Source organism: Pinus tabuliformis, chromosome 7 (genome assembly GCF_031772625.1).
Source record: "Pinus tabuliformis cultivar Carrire ecotype Pingquan chromosome 7, CPIR1, whole genome shotgun sequence".
Lineage (NCBI taxonomy): Eukaryota > Viridiplantae > Streptophyta > Pinopsida > Pinales > Pinaceae > Pinus > Pinus tabuliformis.
In genome coordinates, this window is record NC_142293.1 from 589,026,637 (window position 1) to 589,047,292 (window position 20,656).

Consider the following 20,656-nt stretch of genomic DNA (forward strand, 5'->3'; position numbering starts at 1 on the left):
GCTCTTATTTCATATGTTTGTTCAATACTTCTAACTCATATATGTCTTGTTTTAAAGCATCTTCAATTATGTACTCTTTTTGAGGAATATCATCGGGCAAAGGAATTTCTTCATTGAAAGAATCTTCATATTGATTTTGGGAAGGAGAGTTTACCTTTTGTTGTGTTCTTTTCCCCAGTGATTCCACATAATCATAGATTTGTTGTTGAATTGGGTTGATCTCAGGTGTCTTTCTAGTTGGACTTGGAGTATGATATAGCGGTGATTTTTTGGCTTCTTAATTTATGTTATGTTCTTCTTCCTCAAGGTCAATTATTTTTGGTGATTGTATGTTAAAACACTTAGAAATGTGTTTGCTTCTTCTCAATTTCACTTCTGACTCCTTTGTCTTTTGGATGCTTTTTATTTTGCTTGTTTTCCTTTATTCTCTATCTTTTGGTTTCACTTCTTTCTCTTTAGACTGCTTGGTACTTGGTTTGGAATTTTTTCTTCTAACATCTTATTTTTCATTTTTCTGTCTAACCTGTTAGAGTCGGTCTAGTAGCCCTCCACCAGAGATCAAAGCTCTTTGCATTTCATGATTAGGTGTCCCATCAGTGTGATCATGTTGCATTCCGTTAGGCATGCCATAATCCTGGTGGAGGGAGTTTGTGTCGTTATTCCCCTCTTGTTTGGCACTGCTGGTTCAGGTTTGTTCAAGTAAATAAAATCCTCAAAGGGTCATTCATCTTGCTTTAAGTTTTAAGGTCTTAGGTCTAGGGTTGAGTCTAATTTTGTCTTGAGAGGTCATAAAGGACCAGCAGGCTAGAGGGATGTCCTTCATTAAACATTATTTCAAAAATTCTCATCATTGTACAGCTAAATTTTCACCTTGTTCTCAAAAACTCTGTTTTTGAAAACAAGGTCATTATCTCATTTTTGTAAAAAATCTCAAAATTTCAAATTCTTCAAATGTCGAAGTGCAACCTTGGTCTCCTTTGCCAAAGCATCCTAGAAGCTATCCCTGCAAAAATTTTCAGAAGAAATCATCATTTCAACCAATTTTTCAAAGAAAAGAAATCAAAGGTCAGAGCCAATTAATTCAAAAAGTGTCAACACTCAAAACATTACAAAGTGGGTTTTGGGCAAGTAAAACTCAAAAGGAAAACTATAAAAGCCCATCACTCCTCATTTACAACTCATTTGCCATTTACAAGCTAAGTGAATCCTTGCAAAGTCGATTTGAGGAGTTCTTGAGCAAGTCGAGCAGTTTCAGGGGTGCACTACACGTCAGGAGAGGCGTGCTACGCGTCAGGGGCGTGCTGCGCGTCAGGCAGACTTTTCCAGTGTTATTTTACAAGCGCGCTACGCGTCAGAGGGGCGCTACGCGTTGGGCAGGGCGCGCTACGCGTTGGGGATTCAGCTCAACAAACTGCCAGCAAGTCATCAAAATCGATTTTTCTCTCAGGCAAAGTGCAGGTAGGCTTCTCCTCTATGCCTAAATTTGGTTTTGCAAAATGAAAAAGAGAATTAATATGTTCAAATGCTATGTAAATGATAAATCAAAACCCTCCCTTGTTATGGAAAATTTAAAGTTTCAATGGCACTAGGGTTTCAAATTGCTCTTGCTGTCCAAGGTTGCCCATTTGTAAATCCCTTTTCCCTCATTTTCATCACCTTTATCCCTCAAATTTTCCCTTGAAATTTCATCATCCTCCTCTTTAAAATTCCTAAAGGCATACTTAACTCCTAAACCCTACTACACTTCAAAATCCCACAATCTTGTAATTTCCCATGCTTATCTTCCCTAAATTCCTTCTTTGTGTTTATTCTCCCTAATTCCCACATGTTCCCCTATCCCTAACAGTTCCCTTGTATTTATGTCCCCTTGGTGACAGCATTTGAAAAGTCAAAGAGCAGTTAATTGGGTGCCAAGTCAGCAATATATTTCAGTCATCTTGCCTTCATAACCATGTCAGAAACCGAATCAGATTATGAGCAGAGCTATGACAGTGATTCAACACCAGAGGTAGAAGTGCCAAGGAGGCATCATAAGGGTGGTAAGGGTGGTCGGCATGTCAGAGAGGAGCCCACTTCTTTGGCTCATTTGCAAGCTTGTCCACTTGCAATGTCATGTTTTCGATATCAATCATGCTTTGGATATTGTGAGAGGATCTCACAAATTCAACACCATAGAGAGCTGGTCCGCTTGTTTGTCCTACATTTGCAAAATGGCCATGTGAACCTGGCAGGAGTGGATTTCACCTTATCACCTGAAATGGTTGCTCAAGCCACCGGGATACCAAATGTTGGGGAAGAGTGGACCAAGCGCAAGCTGCTAGACAAATTTCATTATCAACCATACATCAAACCCGGATGCATGAGGCACCTTACTGTTGTTTTTCTTTTCAGATTCCTAAGGGATGAGTATGCACCCTTGATGAGGCTCATTATGCGTTATTTCACTTGTGAGGGCAGATTTTCACGTTTATATTCGTACCATATCCGTTTGTTGATGCATTTCACCTGGGTACGAATGATGAACATTCCATTTTTCATGTGCCGAAATATAGAGAAGATGGTGCCCGTAGTGCAAAGGAAGAATCCCGCACAGCAGCTCAAAAGTATATATCATTATGCACTGATCGAGATCACAGTGATGCATCAGTTGGCACAGCAGGGTATTGCTTGGGAGGATTTCATTTCTCGCGACTTCTTCATGATGCCACAGCCACCTCCCGAGGTTGTCCATGATGAGGGAGGGCCTTCACGGTAGTTTGATATTCCTGAGCCAGAGCATATCATCACTCCTCCTTATGTTACATATCAGAGAGGCCACAGGGCCTTATTTGCATCTGCACGGCAAGTATTATCTCCACATCAGGTGGAAGGGGTCTCGCCTTCTTCATCAGCACAGCGAGTGTTATCTCCACATCAGGTGGAAGGGGCCTCGCTATCGACAGCAGCACAGGTACAAGAGAGAGGCAAGTAGCCCACGATTGATGAGGGGCCATCAGGTGATCCAGGCATAGATGTTGTTGACCTTGATATCAGTTCTCCTAGCCTAGAGCCAAAGGAGATCATCCAGCAACTAAGGGCTGAAAATGACTTGTTGCAACAAAAGTTGGAAATGGCAAATTGGACAATCACATACTTAGAGCAGCGCAACAAGCAATTAGAGGATGAACACACTCTTGATGAGTTGCGGAGGATCCGAGAAGACCGGAACTTGGCTCGCAAGAGACCCGGTGATTTGACACCTAAGGAGCAAAGCTCTATGCTCATTAAGGTGAACACACATTTAGAGAGGTTGATAGAAAAGGCAAACAGGGACAAAGACATGCTCCACCACATGAAGAACCATTATTGGGCCTGCATGCACGTGTGCAAAGCAAAACTGAAGGTACTTAAAGCACGCTTGGCCAAGGCACTAAAACGGAGGAAAAGGCCCGATCTGCTTCAAATTTTGGCTGAAGCCACCTTGAGGGAGCATGGTGCTCAATGACACACCTCCAGCTCAAATTTCAGGAAATTTTGAGCAATTTTGGTCAATTTTGACTTTTTTGTGCCAAACACAGGTTTTTGCCCTCAACGCGTAGCGCGCCGTGCGCTACCCTTAAGTTGGGGAGGTCCATTTCAGGAAAACTCAGCATTTTTGGATTTTTCATGGCAAAATACACTTGCTCAGCCACTGCCAAGAAGTTTCATGGAGATTTGAGCCCCCAAAAGGTCAAAAAACAAGCAAAAAATGACCTTCTGCCACTTTTTGGACACACAGGAAGCAGTCTTGGGAGATTGCAATTTTGGAGGGGTAAATGGCCACCAAATTGAGAAATTCCACTTGTGCTGGAGAGTAGACATCCAGACCTTTCCAACAAGCCCACTTGTGCCTCATTTTGATGCCGGGAAGTACCTCAAAAGTGGCCTGAAAGGCGCGCTACGCGTTGAGAAATGGCGCGTTACGCGTTGGGAAAATTTGCCAGTTTTGCATCTTCAGCACAGGAAAACGCAGCAGTGACTAGTTTTGACTTTTTGATTGGATTTTTCATCCTCCTTGATGTATTTGATGTAATTTAATGATTGACATGACACTTTTTACCTATTCTAGAAGATTCATTCATAAAATGGCAAAAAAATAATGAATGAATTGGTTTCCTAACTTATAGAGGCAAGTTGTTTTGATTGCCTAGATTGTAGTGCTCAGTTTAGAATTGGTTGAAACAGCTCCTAGGATGATGAGCTCGACCCCTAGAGGCAAGGAAGTGTGTTAGCTTGCCTATATTATGTACTTTCTTAGTCATTTTCATGGTTGGATTCTTGAGGGATAAGCTTAGACTGTTTTACTCTTTGTATCTCTGCAATTTTGGCAAAGGAAAGACCAGGGTTTTGCAGCACTATTTGGGATTCCTGTGGTGTTTTGTGTTGATGTTGTGCTTCTCTCATGTACTTGTAAGTGTGTTATGTGTATCATTTTCCTACTTCTCTTTCTGCACATTAAGTAAATGAAGTGTTAAGGTAGAATTCATAATCTATATGCTCTGCCTTTAAGTTTGCTTAATATCTATGTTTTCATCTGTCTAAAGAGAACTCTCGAAAGTTTCTTGCTCTCTTTAGCTCCTCACCGGTCATTCCTATCCAATCACTTAATTCAAAGGCATCAAGACAATCTCCTACCTTGCCCCAAAAAGACCTCTGCAAAAAACTGTGTCTCATCCCCGCACCCAAAATTGCTCTGCTCAGTTTTCCAACAAAACTCTAAAAACTTAAAATCAAACTTTCCCTATCAGTTTACTAGCCTAAAATCAGTGTTCTTATTTGGTCATCTTCGCCCTTTGAAGACCTTTTGCCGAGATAGACCCGGAGAGAGCCCTCTCCTGTCCCCGTAGGGCTAGCTACGAGGTTAAGTGGTTTGATGTTGCCTTGGATTTTGTCCTTTTCAGCCTGAGGCCAGATTCAAGCGCTAACATAACCTTTTCCAAGAATTTACAAAGTGGAGTGTCATATTTTGGTATCCTTGGTGGGACTTCAATATGTTCTACCTCACCAACAATTAAACCCTCTTATCCACTAATGGTTTTAGGGTTAGGGTTTGAAAGTATTCTGCGCCAAATCCTAATTTTTGTACTCATTTCTTCCTCATGTACTTCTATAAAGTGATTGCAGACCAAAAATCTTTGCCAATTGTCTCCTTTGGCTCTCAAATGTGCTTCAAGGAGGATTTTAATTAATCTATGATGATAGAGGGAAATTTCAAGGGTTTTTTATTCTCGTTGTACATTAGAATCCATTTTCTTAAGACTACATAGTAAGAAGTATGGTAAATTCAATTTGTTTCCATCAATAAAATGCAGTAAGAGTCAAACATGGTGTCATATCTCCCTTCACAAGTTAAAAAAAATTGAATGACCAACAACAAATTTCTCCATTTAGTTTTTCAATGTAGTCACTGGTATCCTTTTTTTGAAAATATAAGTATCCATACCTAGGTCTTTGAGGAAGATTCACCACTCTTTCTCCTTGATTTTCCTATTTTTGAACCATCTCTCTCTATTCCTGGATAATTATGTAGCTTCTACAACTATGGACTCTGTAAGTATGAGTTTGATATCACCAATTTATGCCTCTACTCTATCAAAATCACCTACAAAATATTTTGTGACATTTGTTTCATGCCCATAAAATTTCTCAAAAAAATTGAGCGAGGCCACCTACTGCAACTGATCCCTGACTCGTGGATATGCCTGAAAGAATTTTACTCTGTTGGGATCTAATCTAACAATGGCACCCATGGTGGGGGAGAAGTTTCAATCCTGGACTATCTCTCTTTGACAAAGGTGGTGGAGGCAAATAGGAAGAATGGTTGACAAGGTTGGATGGTTAAGGATGTTGAATGGAGGTCGATCGAAGGTGAAATAAATTTCTCGCGGGGTGCTCAATTCACAATAGGACTAGTTTTTCATTCACATGATTTCCATGATTCTAAGATCCGATTTTATAGGTTCGTTAAAATTTAGGCACTTTTGAAGAGATTTGATGTGACGGGTCGGAGTATTATGACAACAAATTATTATAACAGTCATGATTTAGAAGTACAATGGTAGATAGTGTTATGAGGTCTTTAATTACTCAATTTTATGTGTATCATGATCATCTAACGAATTTAAAAAACTAATGTTCCTTAAATTTAAAGTAATCTAACATCCTACATACCTTATCATATGTACAATTTCCTTCGTTGCAGATTTTGAAAACATCTTTCAATATAGATTTATTTGGCTATAGAAATTGAAATAACTTGCAAAATTTAAAATTGGTTGCAGAATGTCATTGATTCAGTAGCTGCTCATTTTTCAAAATTTTGTTGTTGGATGGAATGGAATCTTTATTGTCGCTTTTTCTTGATGGAAATTTAAGAAGGCTATTGCTTAAGAACTGTAAAATTATTAGAAAAGAAAGAGGGGTAACAAGGAAATGGGAAAGAGATAAGGAGTTGTGAAAATATAAACCGCCAAGAATCCTTGGTTTTCTATTAAGATCTTATGTACAAACATGCCAACAATATTGGTTTTCATGCTTATACTTATTTTTAATTTTTTTTATATATATAAATAAATAAGTACAGTGGAGTTGGAGGATGAGAAGAAAATTTTCCTTTCTCAATCAAAACTGTCTTGTAGATATCTGACAAATTCTTCTCTTTTTAATGGTTTATGATATATTCTTATTCTATGACCATTAACAAGGAAGGTAACTTTTTCATCATCATTGTTTTTATTTTGACTGCTCCATTATCAAAGACAATATCTATCTCATAAGGACCAAGCCAGTGAGTCTGAAATTTTCCTTAAAAATCTTTAAATTTAGACTAAAAAATAAGATCCCAATCACTTGGCTTGAACCTTTCAGCTTTGAATAACTTGTCATGCCATCTTGATCTTTGTTGATGGACTATGTTGGTTCATTGGGTAGCATCTTTTCGATTCTTATCTAGCTCGTTCAATTGTGCTAACCTTTTTTTTAGCTTCAGATAGATCAAGGCCCAACTTTGTTATTGTCCTAAAGGTCTCCACCTGGAACTCAATTGGAAGAAAAAATTGCTTCCCATAGACAAGCTCATAGGGAGTATGTCCAGTTGTATTTCTCCATGTGGTACGATATGCCCATAGTGCCTCTGGAAGCTTTTATGCCCAATCTCTTCTATGCAAATGCACAATCTTGGTTAGAATTGCTTCAAGTACCTTATTGGTGGATTCCACTTGCCCATTGGCTTGTGGATGATATGGAGTAGACTTTTGATGTTTGATTTTGTATTGCTCCATTATTTTCTACACCAACTTGGATGTGAATTGAGTACCTTGATCTATCACAATTTCTCTTGGGACACCAAAACGAGTAAAAATATCCTCAAAAATAAATGTAAGTACAACATTTTCAGTTGCAAATGGAAGTGGTTTAGCTTCTACCCATTTTGTAAATTAATATGTACACACAAGTATATACCTTTTCTGTCTAGATGGAGGATTGATTAGACCAACAAAATATAGAGCCCATTTTTCAAAAGGCTCTACAAGTACTTGTGGTTATAGAGGCATCTCATCCAATGGAATAGGTTTTTCGATTATTTGGCAGCTATCACATCTCTTGACATATTATTTGGCATCCTTGAAAAGAGAAGGCCAATAATATCCCAAAAGGACTCTATAAGTAGTTATCCTATCAACAAAATTTTCTCCACATGGTTCATCATGACAACCTTTCAAAATTTCTGGTACTTTATCTTCTTGAATAGACCTTCAGATTATTAAGTCAAGTCTGGTTCTGTATAGTTCCCCATCTATCCAAGAATAAGGTGCACTGTTTTTGATAACTTTTCGCTTCTCTTTAGCTGATAATTGTGGGGGTAAACTTTCCTATAGCCAAATAGTTAGCAATATCTGTAAACCAAGGATTTTTAATAGATATTGCAAAAATATATTCATCGGGAAAATTATCTTTTACAGGAATATTATTATTATCATTTTGCATCCTAGAAAAAAAATTAGCAACTGTGTTTTTTTTCTTGGTCTGTTGAGAATAGTAATATTGAATTCCTACAACAACAACAACAACCATATTGTGATCCTTCCATTAGTAATTGGTTTGTTCATTAAATATCTAATAGCATAATGATTTGTATGAATGAAAATTTCATAACCAGTGATATAATGTCAAAACTTATTAATGGCATGCACAATAGCCAAAAACTCATTTTCTGTTACAGTATAATTTAAATTTGCAGGACTCAATTTTTTTCTTATGTAATAAATAGAAAAAGGAGTTAGATCTTTTTGTACCAACACATCTCCTAAAGTTGTATCTGAAGCATCAGTTGAAATGTGAAAAGGGAGAGACCAATTAGGCCCCCTTAAAATTGGTGCTTTAGTGATTTTTTTCTTAAATGTCTCAAATTCTTTTTGGAAGTTAGAATCCCAAACAAAATCACAAGGTTTTGTAAGAAGTTTGAAAAGTGGACAGGTTTTTTTTGTGAAATTTTCTATGAATCTTCTATAATAACCAGTGAAACCAAGAAAACTTCTAATATCTCTTTGACAAGTAGGAATCAAAATTTTAGAAATTACTTCTACCTTAAATGTATCCACCTTATTTCCGTCACCTAAAATATGGCGGCCTAAAACAACTCCCTCATTAAACATTATAAAACATTTCTCATGACTTAATGAAAGGTTTTCTTCTTTACACCTAATGAGAACTTTTTCTAATTTTTCAAGAGATTCTTCAAAAGTATTTCCATAGACAGTAAAATCATCCATGTAAACTTCTACACAATCATGAATTTGATAAAAAAATATACCCAAAACTACTCTTTGAAAAGTTTCAATTGCATTACATAACCCAAAAGGAAGTACCTTGTAGGCATATGTACCCCATGGACATGTAAAGGTTGTTTTGTCTTGATCTTCTGGTGCTAGTTGGATTTGGTTATACCCACTGAAACCATCAAGAAATGAAAAGTATTTCTTCCCTGCTAAGGTATCTAGTACTTGATCTATAAAAGGTAGTGGAAAATGATCTTTCAAAGTAGCTTTATTCAATTCCCTATAATCAATGCACACTCTCCATTTTCCATTCTTCTTTGGAACAATCACCAAAGGTGATACCCATTGACTATCTGATATTAGATAAATGAAATTCAAATTAAGTAGATTTTGTAATTTCTCCCTAAAAATTTCTCTCAGATTAGGATTCATTCTTCTCTGAGGTTGTCTAACTGGTTTGGCATTTTCTTGAATATAAATATGATGCATACAAGTTTTGGGATCAATTCCCTTCACATCGGTATATTCCCATGCATAAGCAAAAGAATGTTTTTGTAGCATCTTTATGAATTTTCTCTTTTGAAATTATTCTAAGTTATTTTTATTGTTTAACATGGAAATATTTCTACTAAAGAATTGCCAAAATTTTCTATAGAATGCAAAGCCATTTGATGAGATGATAAATATTCAATATTACATTATTCTTGAAAACTTTGATCTTGTTCATAGTATGAAGAAGAATCATTATTATTCATCAAATTTATTAATTGATCTTCCTCATCTATTTGTGAAAGAGTAAATATTGGTTGAATATCATCAAAGTCCTCATTATCATCATCTATCCAAACTTCACTTTCTACTTCAGTTATTGTTTTTGTAGGTGGATACAATGTGAATTTCTTGGTAGAGTTCCCATAAAAAATATACATATCACCAAATCTACAACTTATGAATGCATCAATTCTAGCTAACCAAGGTCTACCAAGGATCAACAGATGACCTCCTAAATTATTCTTAGGAGTTAAAATCATAAAATCAACAGGATACTCCCATGAATCCAAAGAGACAGACACATCTTCTAATATACCATCTAGTTTGATAACATATCTATCTACTAATTGTAATAATGTAGGGGTATATTGAAGATTGGGAAGCTTCAATTGATCCATAGTTTGTTTTCTCATAATATTGATGGCTGCTCCTAAATCAATCAAAGTATTTGGAATTTCGATACCATTAACATGAATTTTTACAATAGGGCTACTTGGATCTAGATATTTTTGAACTATTGGTTTCCCCATCATAATATCAGCAATTTTTCCTACCAATTGAATTTTCTTGACATCTTTTCTTTTTCTTCCTAGTTTCCTAATGCATAGCTCCTTAATTGTTTTTTCAAATATTGGTATTTCCTTTATAGCTTGGAGCAAAGGAATTTTGATGCAAACATTTTTTAGTTTATCTAGCATATCATATTATGGTAAAACAATTTGTCTTTCTATTCCTTTATCAATTTCAAGCCTTTCAGGATTCTTATTTTAATTCCCCTGCATGTACATTCTCAACTACAACTGTTATTCTTTTTTTGGCTGCTGCGCACGGCCCGTCCTCAGCAAGCTAGGGTTCTGAGACCGCTGCGCCGTCCTGGCTGCTGCGCCCCTGCGCACAGCCCCACCCCTCCCTCTGCAGTCAGATGGAGGCCCCTGAGGGTTCTGCTCCCCCTGCGGATCCGCCCCCCGAAGTCTCAGCATTCAGGAACTTGATAGCGAATGGATCAGCTCGGCAACCTACAGCGACCCAGCAAAAATTCATCAAAAGGTTGGAATCGATTCCTTCTGTTGCCCTGCCAGAGGAGGATACCTGCAAAGCTGCTCTGAACTTGGCTGAAAAAGGCCTTATTGGCCAGTTTACAGGCCTATGGCCCTCTCCCAAATCTGTGGAGGATTGGACCCAAAGAAACTGGCAACCTCTCATAAAAAATGGAGTGAAGAGTTACTTCGTGGGCAAAGGGTACTTCGTCTTTGTTTTTGAATGCCCAGAAGACAGAAGCCTAATCTTCAGAAATGGCCCCTACTTCATGGGGCCACAGGGACTCTATCTAAATCAATGGAATCCAGACTTTGATCCCTCTCAAGATGTTCCATCCACGGTGCCGGTGTGGGTAAGACTTCCCCATCTGCCCCTTCACTGCTGGAACCAAAAATCGTTTCAGACCATTGGGAACGCACTAGGCAAGTATATAGACCAGGCAGTAAGAAGAGATCAATACTCTTGTGCGCGTATCTGCGTCGAAGTGGATCTTGAAGAAGGATTGCCGGAAGCGATCAAGCTCACGGTGGCAGGATGGACTCACATCCAAGAGCTTGATTACGAACAGCTCCCCTTCAAATGCAGACACTGTCATGGCTACGGCCACTTTGCCAAGAATTGTAAGAAGAAAGCAGAGGAACAGGCTGAGAAACAGAATGGAGAACAATGGACCCTAGTCCAGAGAACAGTCCAAGCAAAGAAAAACACAGGAAAAAGCGTTCCAACAAGTGACAGGAACAACGACACCCCAGCTCAGGAATCAGGAGACAACGAAAAAGGAACTGAGGAGGTGCAATCAGATCCACCGACCAAAGATCAGGCAAACGAGAACCTTGAGGAAACCCCACCAGAAAATAAAGAGGGAGGGGGCGACATTCACATTGAAGTCACCCAAGGCAGCCCCTCAAGCCCCACGTATGCTGACATCGCGAAGAAAAAGCCAGCTGTAAGCTCTGAGTCTTCTGAAGAAGAACTCTTTGAGAGGCCATTAAAAAGACCAGGAAGGAAATCCCGCAAAGAAAAAAGAGAAGAAGAAGCAGAAAGGCTCAAAACCCAAGGGAGCCAATCCACGATAGAAATGACAATCGGGAGAAGTAACAGGCCCAGGACTTCCAAGGGCGGTTCCACCCCAAGCATAGGTAAATAATGAAGTTAGTCTCTTGGAATTGCAGAGGACTGGGGAGCCCCGCAAAAATCGAAGCAGTTAAGGACCTTTTAAAATCGGAATCTGCAGATATCCTCATGCTCCAAGAGACTAAGATAGCAGGACAAGCCCTGCTAGAAACCGGCAACTCAAAATGGAAGAAAAACTCAGGCATAGCTGTCAGCGCTCGGGGATCCTTGGGAGGCCTGGCAACGCTCTGGAATGGAGAACAATTCCAGCTGATCAGCACTCATGAGACCTTGCATTGGATCTATACAGAAATCACCCACATTCCAAGTAAGTTAAATATCTCTCTGGTCAATCTTTATGTTCCTGTCAACTATTTAGAAAAAAGAGACTGCTGGAAATCTTTGGCAGATTTCCTCGAACAGGAAGCCCCTAACAACATCATTCTCGCTGGAGATCTCAATATTGTTTTGAAAGCCAAAGAAAAAAGAGGAGGCACTGACTCCAAGGACCCTATGGTGGGTGTTGTGGAGGAACTTGCTCAGCTTTGGGACCTACAAGATTTCAACCCAATTCATGGTTTATACACCTGGTCAAATAATAGATCTGGAACAGAACACATCTCTGCTCAGCTCGACCGTTTTCTAGTGCAATCCCTCCTCATGAACAAGAAAATCATAACATCAAAAATTCTGCCCAAGTTGTCCTCGGATCACAAGCCAATACAGCTCTGTCTAGAAGATGAAGAAGACTTGGGTCCCATCCCTTTTCGATTCTCTCCTCAGTGGATCGAAAGAGAAGGCTTCATGGACACGGTGAAAGCATCCTGGAACATCCCCATTGCAGGCTCCCCAGGCTTTGTTTGGGAGCAAAAACTGAAGCTCACCAAAAAAGCTTTGAAAGAATGGATCAAGAAACCAGCGCCCAATCCCACCTCTCTAAGAGTTGCAGCAGTCCAGGCCTTGCATTCCATGCAAAATGATATGGAAAGCAAAATTATTAATGAAAACCTCTTGGACAAGGAAATAAAAGCGTAGAGAGCAGCCTATCAATCTTTCAGAAACGAGGAAGAATATTGGAGACTAAAATCTAGGAGCCTGTGGCTAAAAGGAGGGGACCGCAACACATCTTTCTTCCACCGGCAGTACAGGGCTAGATTGTCAAGGAATCACATAACAGAAATAAAGACTACGACGGGCCAAATCTGCAAGGGCAATCAGCAAGTCAAAGAAGCTGCAGAACAACACTTTCAGAATCTCTACAGCTCGGATGACCAAGGTGAAGAAATGGAGGAAACAGAATTTCTCAACCACATCCCCTCCTTAATTTCACCAGAGGACAATGAAGATTTATGTAAACCTGTCACAGAGGAAGAAATAATTAAAACCATCTGGTCCATGGACTCCGACAAGGCCCCCGGGCCGGACGGATTTTCCATTCACTTCTATAAAGTCTGCTGGGACATAATAAAAAAGGACCTCCAAAGGATGGTAAGGGGTTTCATGTCAAAAGCCAAAGTAGGGGGCAGCACCAACTCAACCTACCTAGCCCTGATCCCTAAGGACTCTAACCCGGAAACCTTTGCCAGATTCAGGCCAATTTATTTATGTAATGCTTCCTATAAGATCTTGGCAAAGCTGTTGGCCAATAGAATGAAGCCCTTGCTCCCTAGAATCATCTCTAAAACCCAAGGAGGTTTCGTGAAGGGTAGGCACATCCTGGACAACGTCATTCAAGTCCAGGAGACCATTCACTCAAGCAAGCAGAGAAAAGAGAAAGGTATGTTAATAAAGTTAGATATGGCAAACGCGTTTGACAGAGTTAATAGAGCATTTCTCAGCAAAGTCTTGCTCTCCTTTGGCTTCTCCATTCAGTTTGTCAATCTTCTAAAAGCCTGCATGAACAATCCATGGATAGCTCCTCTCATAAATGGCAGACCTGCAAACTTCTTTAAAGCTAAGAGAGGCATCAGGCAGGGATGCCCGCTCTCTCCCTATCTTTACATCATCTTGGCAGAAGCATTAAGCCGAAAACTCGAAAATGAAAGACTGACAGGCTCCATCCCGGGCCTCAAAACCTCCAACAGAATAAGCCCCATAAACCATGCTTTATTTGCAGATGATTCGATTCTTCTGGGGGGTGCCTCAATCAGAATTGCAAAAGCCTTCGGCACGGTCATTAGGAACTACTGCAAAGTCTTAGGAGCATTGGTAAATGAAAGCAAAAGCGAAGTTTACAGCTGGAATACAAATCACCAGGAACTCATCAATATAGCCAACACTCTAGGATTCAAAGGGCATTCACAATGGGAGAGCATCAGATATCTCGGCCTTCCCATAATCTCAGGAGTGAACAAAAGATCGCTGTGGAGTGACATAATCTGCAAATTCAAAACCAAAATCTTGAAATGGGGAGGCCATTGGTTGACAAAAGGAGGTAAGGTCGTTTTAATCAAATCACAGCTCTCTTCACTAATAATTTACCAAGCTGCCTTTCTGCTTGCACCCAGAAATATCATGGACCAAATCTCCTCTCTTCTTAGGAATTTCCTCTGGCAAGGAGGCAGGGGCAACGACAAGAAACTCCACCTGGTAAACTGGGAAACAGTCAAGAAACCCTTCGATGAAGGAGGTCTGCAAATCAGAGATCCTTCTTTGGTTAATCTCGCTCTAGGTAGCAAGATCCTGTGGAAAATGTATAAAGAGCCAAGTCATCCTGTAAGCGCCATTCTTTGTTCAAAATACACAACCAGAGATGAGTTGAGAAACCTCCGATTGGACCACACAGCCAATAGTACGCTTCTGTGGAAGCTCTGTCTCAAGAGCAGCAAAACCTTCAATCGTAATATCTATAGAATACCGGGGAACGGCAAGAAAACCAGCATCTGGCATGACAGGATAATGGGGCGAGATGCCATAAGTGATAATGAAGAAATCGCAGGCTTAAAGGATTGGTTAATCTCTGCCGAGAATTCAAGTCTCTACGACATATCTGACTGGGACCAGAGAGGCGACTGGGCAGTTTGGGCAATCCCTGCACCACCAGCCCATCTACAGCATCAACTGAATATCTTTATGGAGCTTATCGAAGAGGCCGCCCCGATCCATAGAACGATGCAAGATCGATGGGGTTGGGGCCATTCTGGCGATTACTCTGCTACGGAAGGTTATAAAGCATACCAAATAAAGGGAAATAACAAACACAGTCCAGAGTTTTGGAAAAACATTTGGGATCCCACTGCTCTACCGAAAATCAATTTTTTTGTTTGGTCTCTGATCCATAATAAGATACTAACAGGCGATAATCTTGCAAAAAGAAGCTTCGCTGGCCCTCACTGGTGCGCCCTTTGCAGAAGCAATGCCGAGACAGCGCAACACCTATTCATTGACTGTCAATTCGCAAAGGCTGTTTGGGACCATTCGCTTCAAGACTTACTTATAACCTCTCCGGCTCACATAACAGTTCCAGACCTCTTTGCAGAATGGAGCCGTCGGTACTCTCGACACATCCCGCAAAAAACGATTTGGTATAAAATCTGGAATGCTCTGCCCAAGTTTGTCTGTTGGAAGATCTGGTTGGCCCGTAATCAGAAGGTCTTCAAGGAACACCAGTTAACTTCCTTGCAGGTAGCAGCTAAGGCTAGATCTCTTCTCCTAGAAACGGTGCAGCAACAGTATTATAAAGAAGATGCAACTCTACAGCAGTTAGAGAAGCGTTGGATTGGAAAGCTTAAACTGCAAAATAGGAAAATCCTCTTTGCTCCTAATCTAGAGCTCCCAACCTGGAAGAAAAGAGATGCAGATGAAACATTCCAGAAATGGTGGAGAGCTCAAAACACTCATACAATTTTCTTTGACAGGGCTTCTAAAGGAAACCCTGGCCCCTCGGGCGCCGGTGGGATCATCTTCTCCCCTGAAGGGCGCTCCAGAGATTTTTTCTACTGGGGCCTCGGCGTGAAGACCAACAATCAAGCAGAACTGCTCAGCCTCCTTAAAGCTTGCCAAATTTCTAGAGAAAAAGAGATCAAGGATATTCAGATTTTTGGAGACTCGGAGATTCTCATAAAGAAGTTGAGCGATGGAGAGTTATTCAGAAATGCAGGTCTCAACAGAACTCTGGAAAGACTGAAAAGAGTCCTCTCACTCTTTGCATCCATCAAATTATATCATATTCTCAGAACTTCAAATAGTGAAGCGGACTTGATGGCAAACAAAGGAAGCGCACTGGACAGAGGGTGGTTGTACATCAATGAGGATAGATTTGTAGAAACTCCTCCATAATTGTACTATCTTATCAGCTGTTTTAGAAGTACAAGCAAGATGTAAGCAGGGCTGCTACGGCAAAGCCCCACTCTTTTTACATCAGATTTAATAAAACCCCATATCCGTTACAGTTAAAAAAAATTTCAAGCCTTTCAGGAAAAGGTGGATCTTGTAAGGAAATAGAAGGTTGTTGTACTAGAGGAACTATAGAAGCGAGATTTATTTGGTTTTCATCTAAATGTATAGGTGTTGAAAAGTGTAACTAGGTTCAATCTTCATAATGATATGTAATTATGATTTTATGTAATAAGATGTAAAGAAGAAAAACAAATATTATATTGCTTGCTGCATGGGTTTCATGAGAAAGAGATTTTATTTTTGAGTCAAGACTCCCATTGAGAGTCTTTAGATTTTATTTGTCATCTAGTCATAAAATGGTAGAGTCGTTATCATTTAATGAAGTCATGTTACACGTTGTATAGAGTCAAACTTGTCTATATAAAGTATCCTCCAAGACCTTGTCACTTATCCTCTTCAAGTCGGCGTACAACGATGGAATAAAATGCTAGAAGAAGTTAGCCTAACCTCTAGTGATCATGTTAGCCTGAAAGACATGATATGAGGTGTATTTAAAGCCTAACTTGACCTCACTTGATAGCAAGCAACTCGACAAGCAACTTGACATGAAGAAGTGTGAAGAAGAGATCAAGCAAAAGTACGAAGAAGAGGTGAAGAAGTAGTGCAAAGAAGAGGCTACAAAGGAAAGCGCGAAGATAGGATTCTTCTGGGCAAGCAAAGAATTTTTCTTCTAGGGTCAACTAAGAAGAGTTTCTTCTGGGGCAACAAAAATGAGATTCTTATGGGGCAGCAAAGAATAGGTTTCTTCTGGGATAATGAAGGAGGTTTCTTTTGGGGTAATGAGGGAGTTTTCTTCTGGGATACTTGTTCTAGGTAACCGATATAGAGATCTAGAGACCAAGATTCTCTATAGGAAGCCATTGAGATCATAGATACCAATTTTATCTAGGATAAGTCGAGAACAAGAAGTGTGAAGTATAGAGACCGAGTTTCTCTAGAAGGAGCCGAGGAGAGTAGTTAGAGATCAAGCAGAAAGTCGAGAAAGGGGAGAGGCAGAGCATCAAGGTTAGTGAAAAGGTTCTTGGGAGGGTACTAGATTCAAAGGTCTTTTTCATGGTCTTGGTACTCATCAATTGAATATCTAGAAGAAGAATTTTGATCAAGTTTTCCTCTTAATAGGTGAGAGGTTTTGGCCCTGGATCACAAGCCTACATACCATGTCACTTGTCTTTTATTGTGCATATTGGTAATTGTCTTGACGAAAAGAACACAATAATAACATAACAAAGAAAATATTATAAGTTAAGAAGTGAAAGTATATCACAAGCAATTATCAAGAAGAGAAATATTTTAACTATTTATGCCCTAGATTTCTCAACAATAGGAACATCTTCCTTTGGAGGATTCTTTTCTTGATCAAGAAATGTTTCTTTTTCAAGAACCTCATCATATTTATATTTTTGGATGACAACTGGTGGTGACTTCTTTTGCAAAACATTACCAGATCTACGTTGAACATCATTTATACCTAATGGGGCTATCATGCAAGCTTGAAAAAATTTATCTTCTACATTGTAGATAGGTTGTTGAATTTTATTATTTGGGTTTGGAGTGGTTGAGCAAGTAGTTGATTGGATTTTGAGGAAATGGAAAAGATGGTAATGAAAGTGGTTGATTTGATGGTTGGGCTTGGAATGGGGGAGGTTGGTTTGGTTGAGGTGGGTAATGGGAATAAGGTTTTTGGAATTCAGGATATTGAGGATTTCTGCCATTAGAATTTTGCTAACCTTGTGCCCAATATGGATTTTGGGTTTGAGGAGGCCAAGGTTGGTAAGGAATAGGTGAAATCTAATTATTATGTGGTTATTCATATGGATGATATTGAGTGTTAAAACCTTGTGTCATATCTAGCTGTTGGGATTACCATGGTCTTTTAGAAACAAGGAAAAGTGATTTAGCTTGCGTTTTTCTAGCTTCATCCTGAAAGATAAATTTAAGCCCAGATGTTGAGGGGCATTCCCTTGTATCATTATTTTCAGCACATATGACACAAATTTCTACACTATCAAGAGGAAATTCTCTGAAATCATGCTTTTTCCTACACCTAGGAGAGAAGATAGATAATGTGCCATTTTTATCTTTTTGCTTTTTTTGTATTTTGAGGGTATCTAGTTGAAATATGTTTACACACCTCACAAATTTTATCAAATGAAAGTTGGGAAACATCTTTTGTGTCCATTAAATTGAGGATGCCAATCCACTCATCTTTTATAGATTTTAACAAAAGAACTTACAATGTTTCCTTATCTAATTCATGCATCCTTACCATTATAACATTGTAGGCAAATATTTCTACTAAGTCTTCAAGGATTTCATCCTCCTTTTGCATCATATTAGAGACTTAATTCTTAAGGTTATGGGGCATACAATAATATTTAAATTTTCTAGGAACACTCTTTTCATTTCTTCCCATGTTCTAATACTATGTGTTCCTAGACCCATAAACCATTTAAGGGATCCATCTTTTAGAGTAGCTGGAAATAGTTCTAGTTTTTTAGTATCAAGTAAGTAGTCATAGGACCTACATAATAATTCAAACTCAAAAAGAAATGTTTCTGGATCCTCAGTTCTTAAGCCATGAAAATCAGGAAGAATAGAAGGTGAGATATTTTTCATTGTGGTTGTGGTATCTTCATCAAAGATAGGAAATTCATAAGGATTTGGTTCTCCCATACCTCCTCTGCCATCTCTTCCTCCACCTCCTCCTTTATTTCATCCTCTGCCTCTTCCACCTCTAATACTAAGTTCACCATTTACATTGTGTACTTATCCTTCCCCTTCCCCTGTCATTCTAGACTCTTCAGAGCTAATATAGGGTTCAAAATAGGATTTTCTAGCTCTTCCTCCAGTTCCTCTACTATTGGTATTTCAGAATAAGATTATTGCTCTTCTTCACTAGGAATTTCTAACTCTTGTCCCTAGAGTTGTTCTCATGTTGAAGAGAGAAATATAACCCCTTCAATTGGGGATGTAGGTGCTTCAACTGCAGCTTTAGTGGAAGAAGTTGGTGAATCCCTAGGTTGCATTTTAGATCTATGCACCTCCGAAAGTTTGTGTCTACATGTTATGGATGGAATAAGAGTGTCAGTGGATGGAGTGGCACTAAGTGGTCTAGTGGAAGTGACTGGTGATGTTGGTATTGAACTCTGTCCTCTACCTCTACTTACAAATATACCCCTAGAATCCCTTTCTCTATTCATGCATTCTAAATCATTTTTATCATGCTTTAATTATGCATCTATAAGATTGAATGCATCTAAGATGATTTGCAATCCAAAAATAAAATCATGTATACACTTCCCTGACAAATTTCAAATTTTTTTCTCATGACGTTTGAATTTGCAATTCAATGTAGTAGGATCTCTTCAAAGTTGGGAGAATGGCCTTCAATGGACTAAGATTAGAGTATGCCTTGGAAGGAAGCTCAAATATCATTGCATGGAAGGATCACATGGAGGTGGTGCTTGATGAAAATGGCTTGCTAGAGTACATCAAGGGAGATGTTGCAAAACTAGTGGAATCTGATGCCGAGAACCTATCCCAATGGAAGAAAGATGTAACCAAGGTGAGGAGAATAATCTCGAAGGGAGTGTGAGACCACATTGTCTCAAATATCCATGGGAAAGAAACTCCTTTTGCACTGTGGAAGGAACTGACAGAGCTATTTGAGAATAGCAGTGATCATAGAAAACTAGCCCTCAAAGACAAACTTTGAAACATAAAGATGCATTAGAATGATACTATTCCATAGTATCTTAGCAGATCTACACAAGTTCGTGATGAGCTTGGAGGGCTTGGTGTGAATGTTGCTGAAGATGACCTGGTGATCCTAGCTCTTATAGGCCTTCCCAAAAGTTGGCATAGCTACCAGGACTCGGTGAATGGGAGGGAGAAATTACCAAATTGAGAACGCTTGTGGTTTGATTTAGTATAAGAAGAGATCAGGTGGAATACCAAAGATGGAACCTCATCCAAGGGAGAGGATGAAGAACATTTTCATTGGTTGGAAAGGGAAAGAAGGGAAAAGGGAAGAAGTCTCCAACCAAACCAGAATCGAGTAAAAGGTGTAGAAATTCCTTGTAGATTCAAACTGCTAATTGTAATTTACTAAAACAATAGAATTGAATCTACTCTACTCATCAGTGGAAACAATTAAACTATCATGAAATCATGAAGCTTACAAAAGAAATAATTCAATCAACACATTACACAATTATTTATTGGGGAAAGCCACAACTAAAAACCCTTGTTATTTGCATATTGCATTAGTCATAAAATATGATAAGATTACAATGCTTTGCTCAAGCCTGAGAAACCTCTGCACTATCTCTACCTGTCTCACAACTTCCTAGACAAGCCCAATCCAATACTTAACCAATTTCTCATTTTCCCATGTCCCTAATTCCTTGTGTTGCTTCCATGGGAATTAGCCCCTATTAATTAGGGAAATTTTTAAATTGGAATCGTGTAATCCTCATAGGCCTTCCTCTAACTACATGCACCACTTGTACAATTTGGATGATTATATAACTGATAGTACA

At 39.2% G+C, this 20,656-nt stretch overlaps 1 protein-coding gene across 1 annotated transcript; it reads left to right on the forward strand.

The window, feature by feature from the left end:
- The first annotated feature begins 10,488 nt into the window (after positions 1-10,488).
- On the forward strand, positions 10,489-12,752 carry LOC149248813 (uncharacterized). The gene is made up of 2 exons (XM_089451132.1): positions 10,489-11,588; positions 11,777-12,752. Exons 1-2 carry the CDS (start codon positions 10,489-10,491, stop codon positions 12,750-12,752), a joined length of 2,076 nt encoding a protein of 691 aa, XP_089307258.1.
- The last annotated feature ends 7,904 nt before the right edge of the window (positions 12,753-20,656 follow it).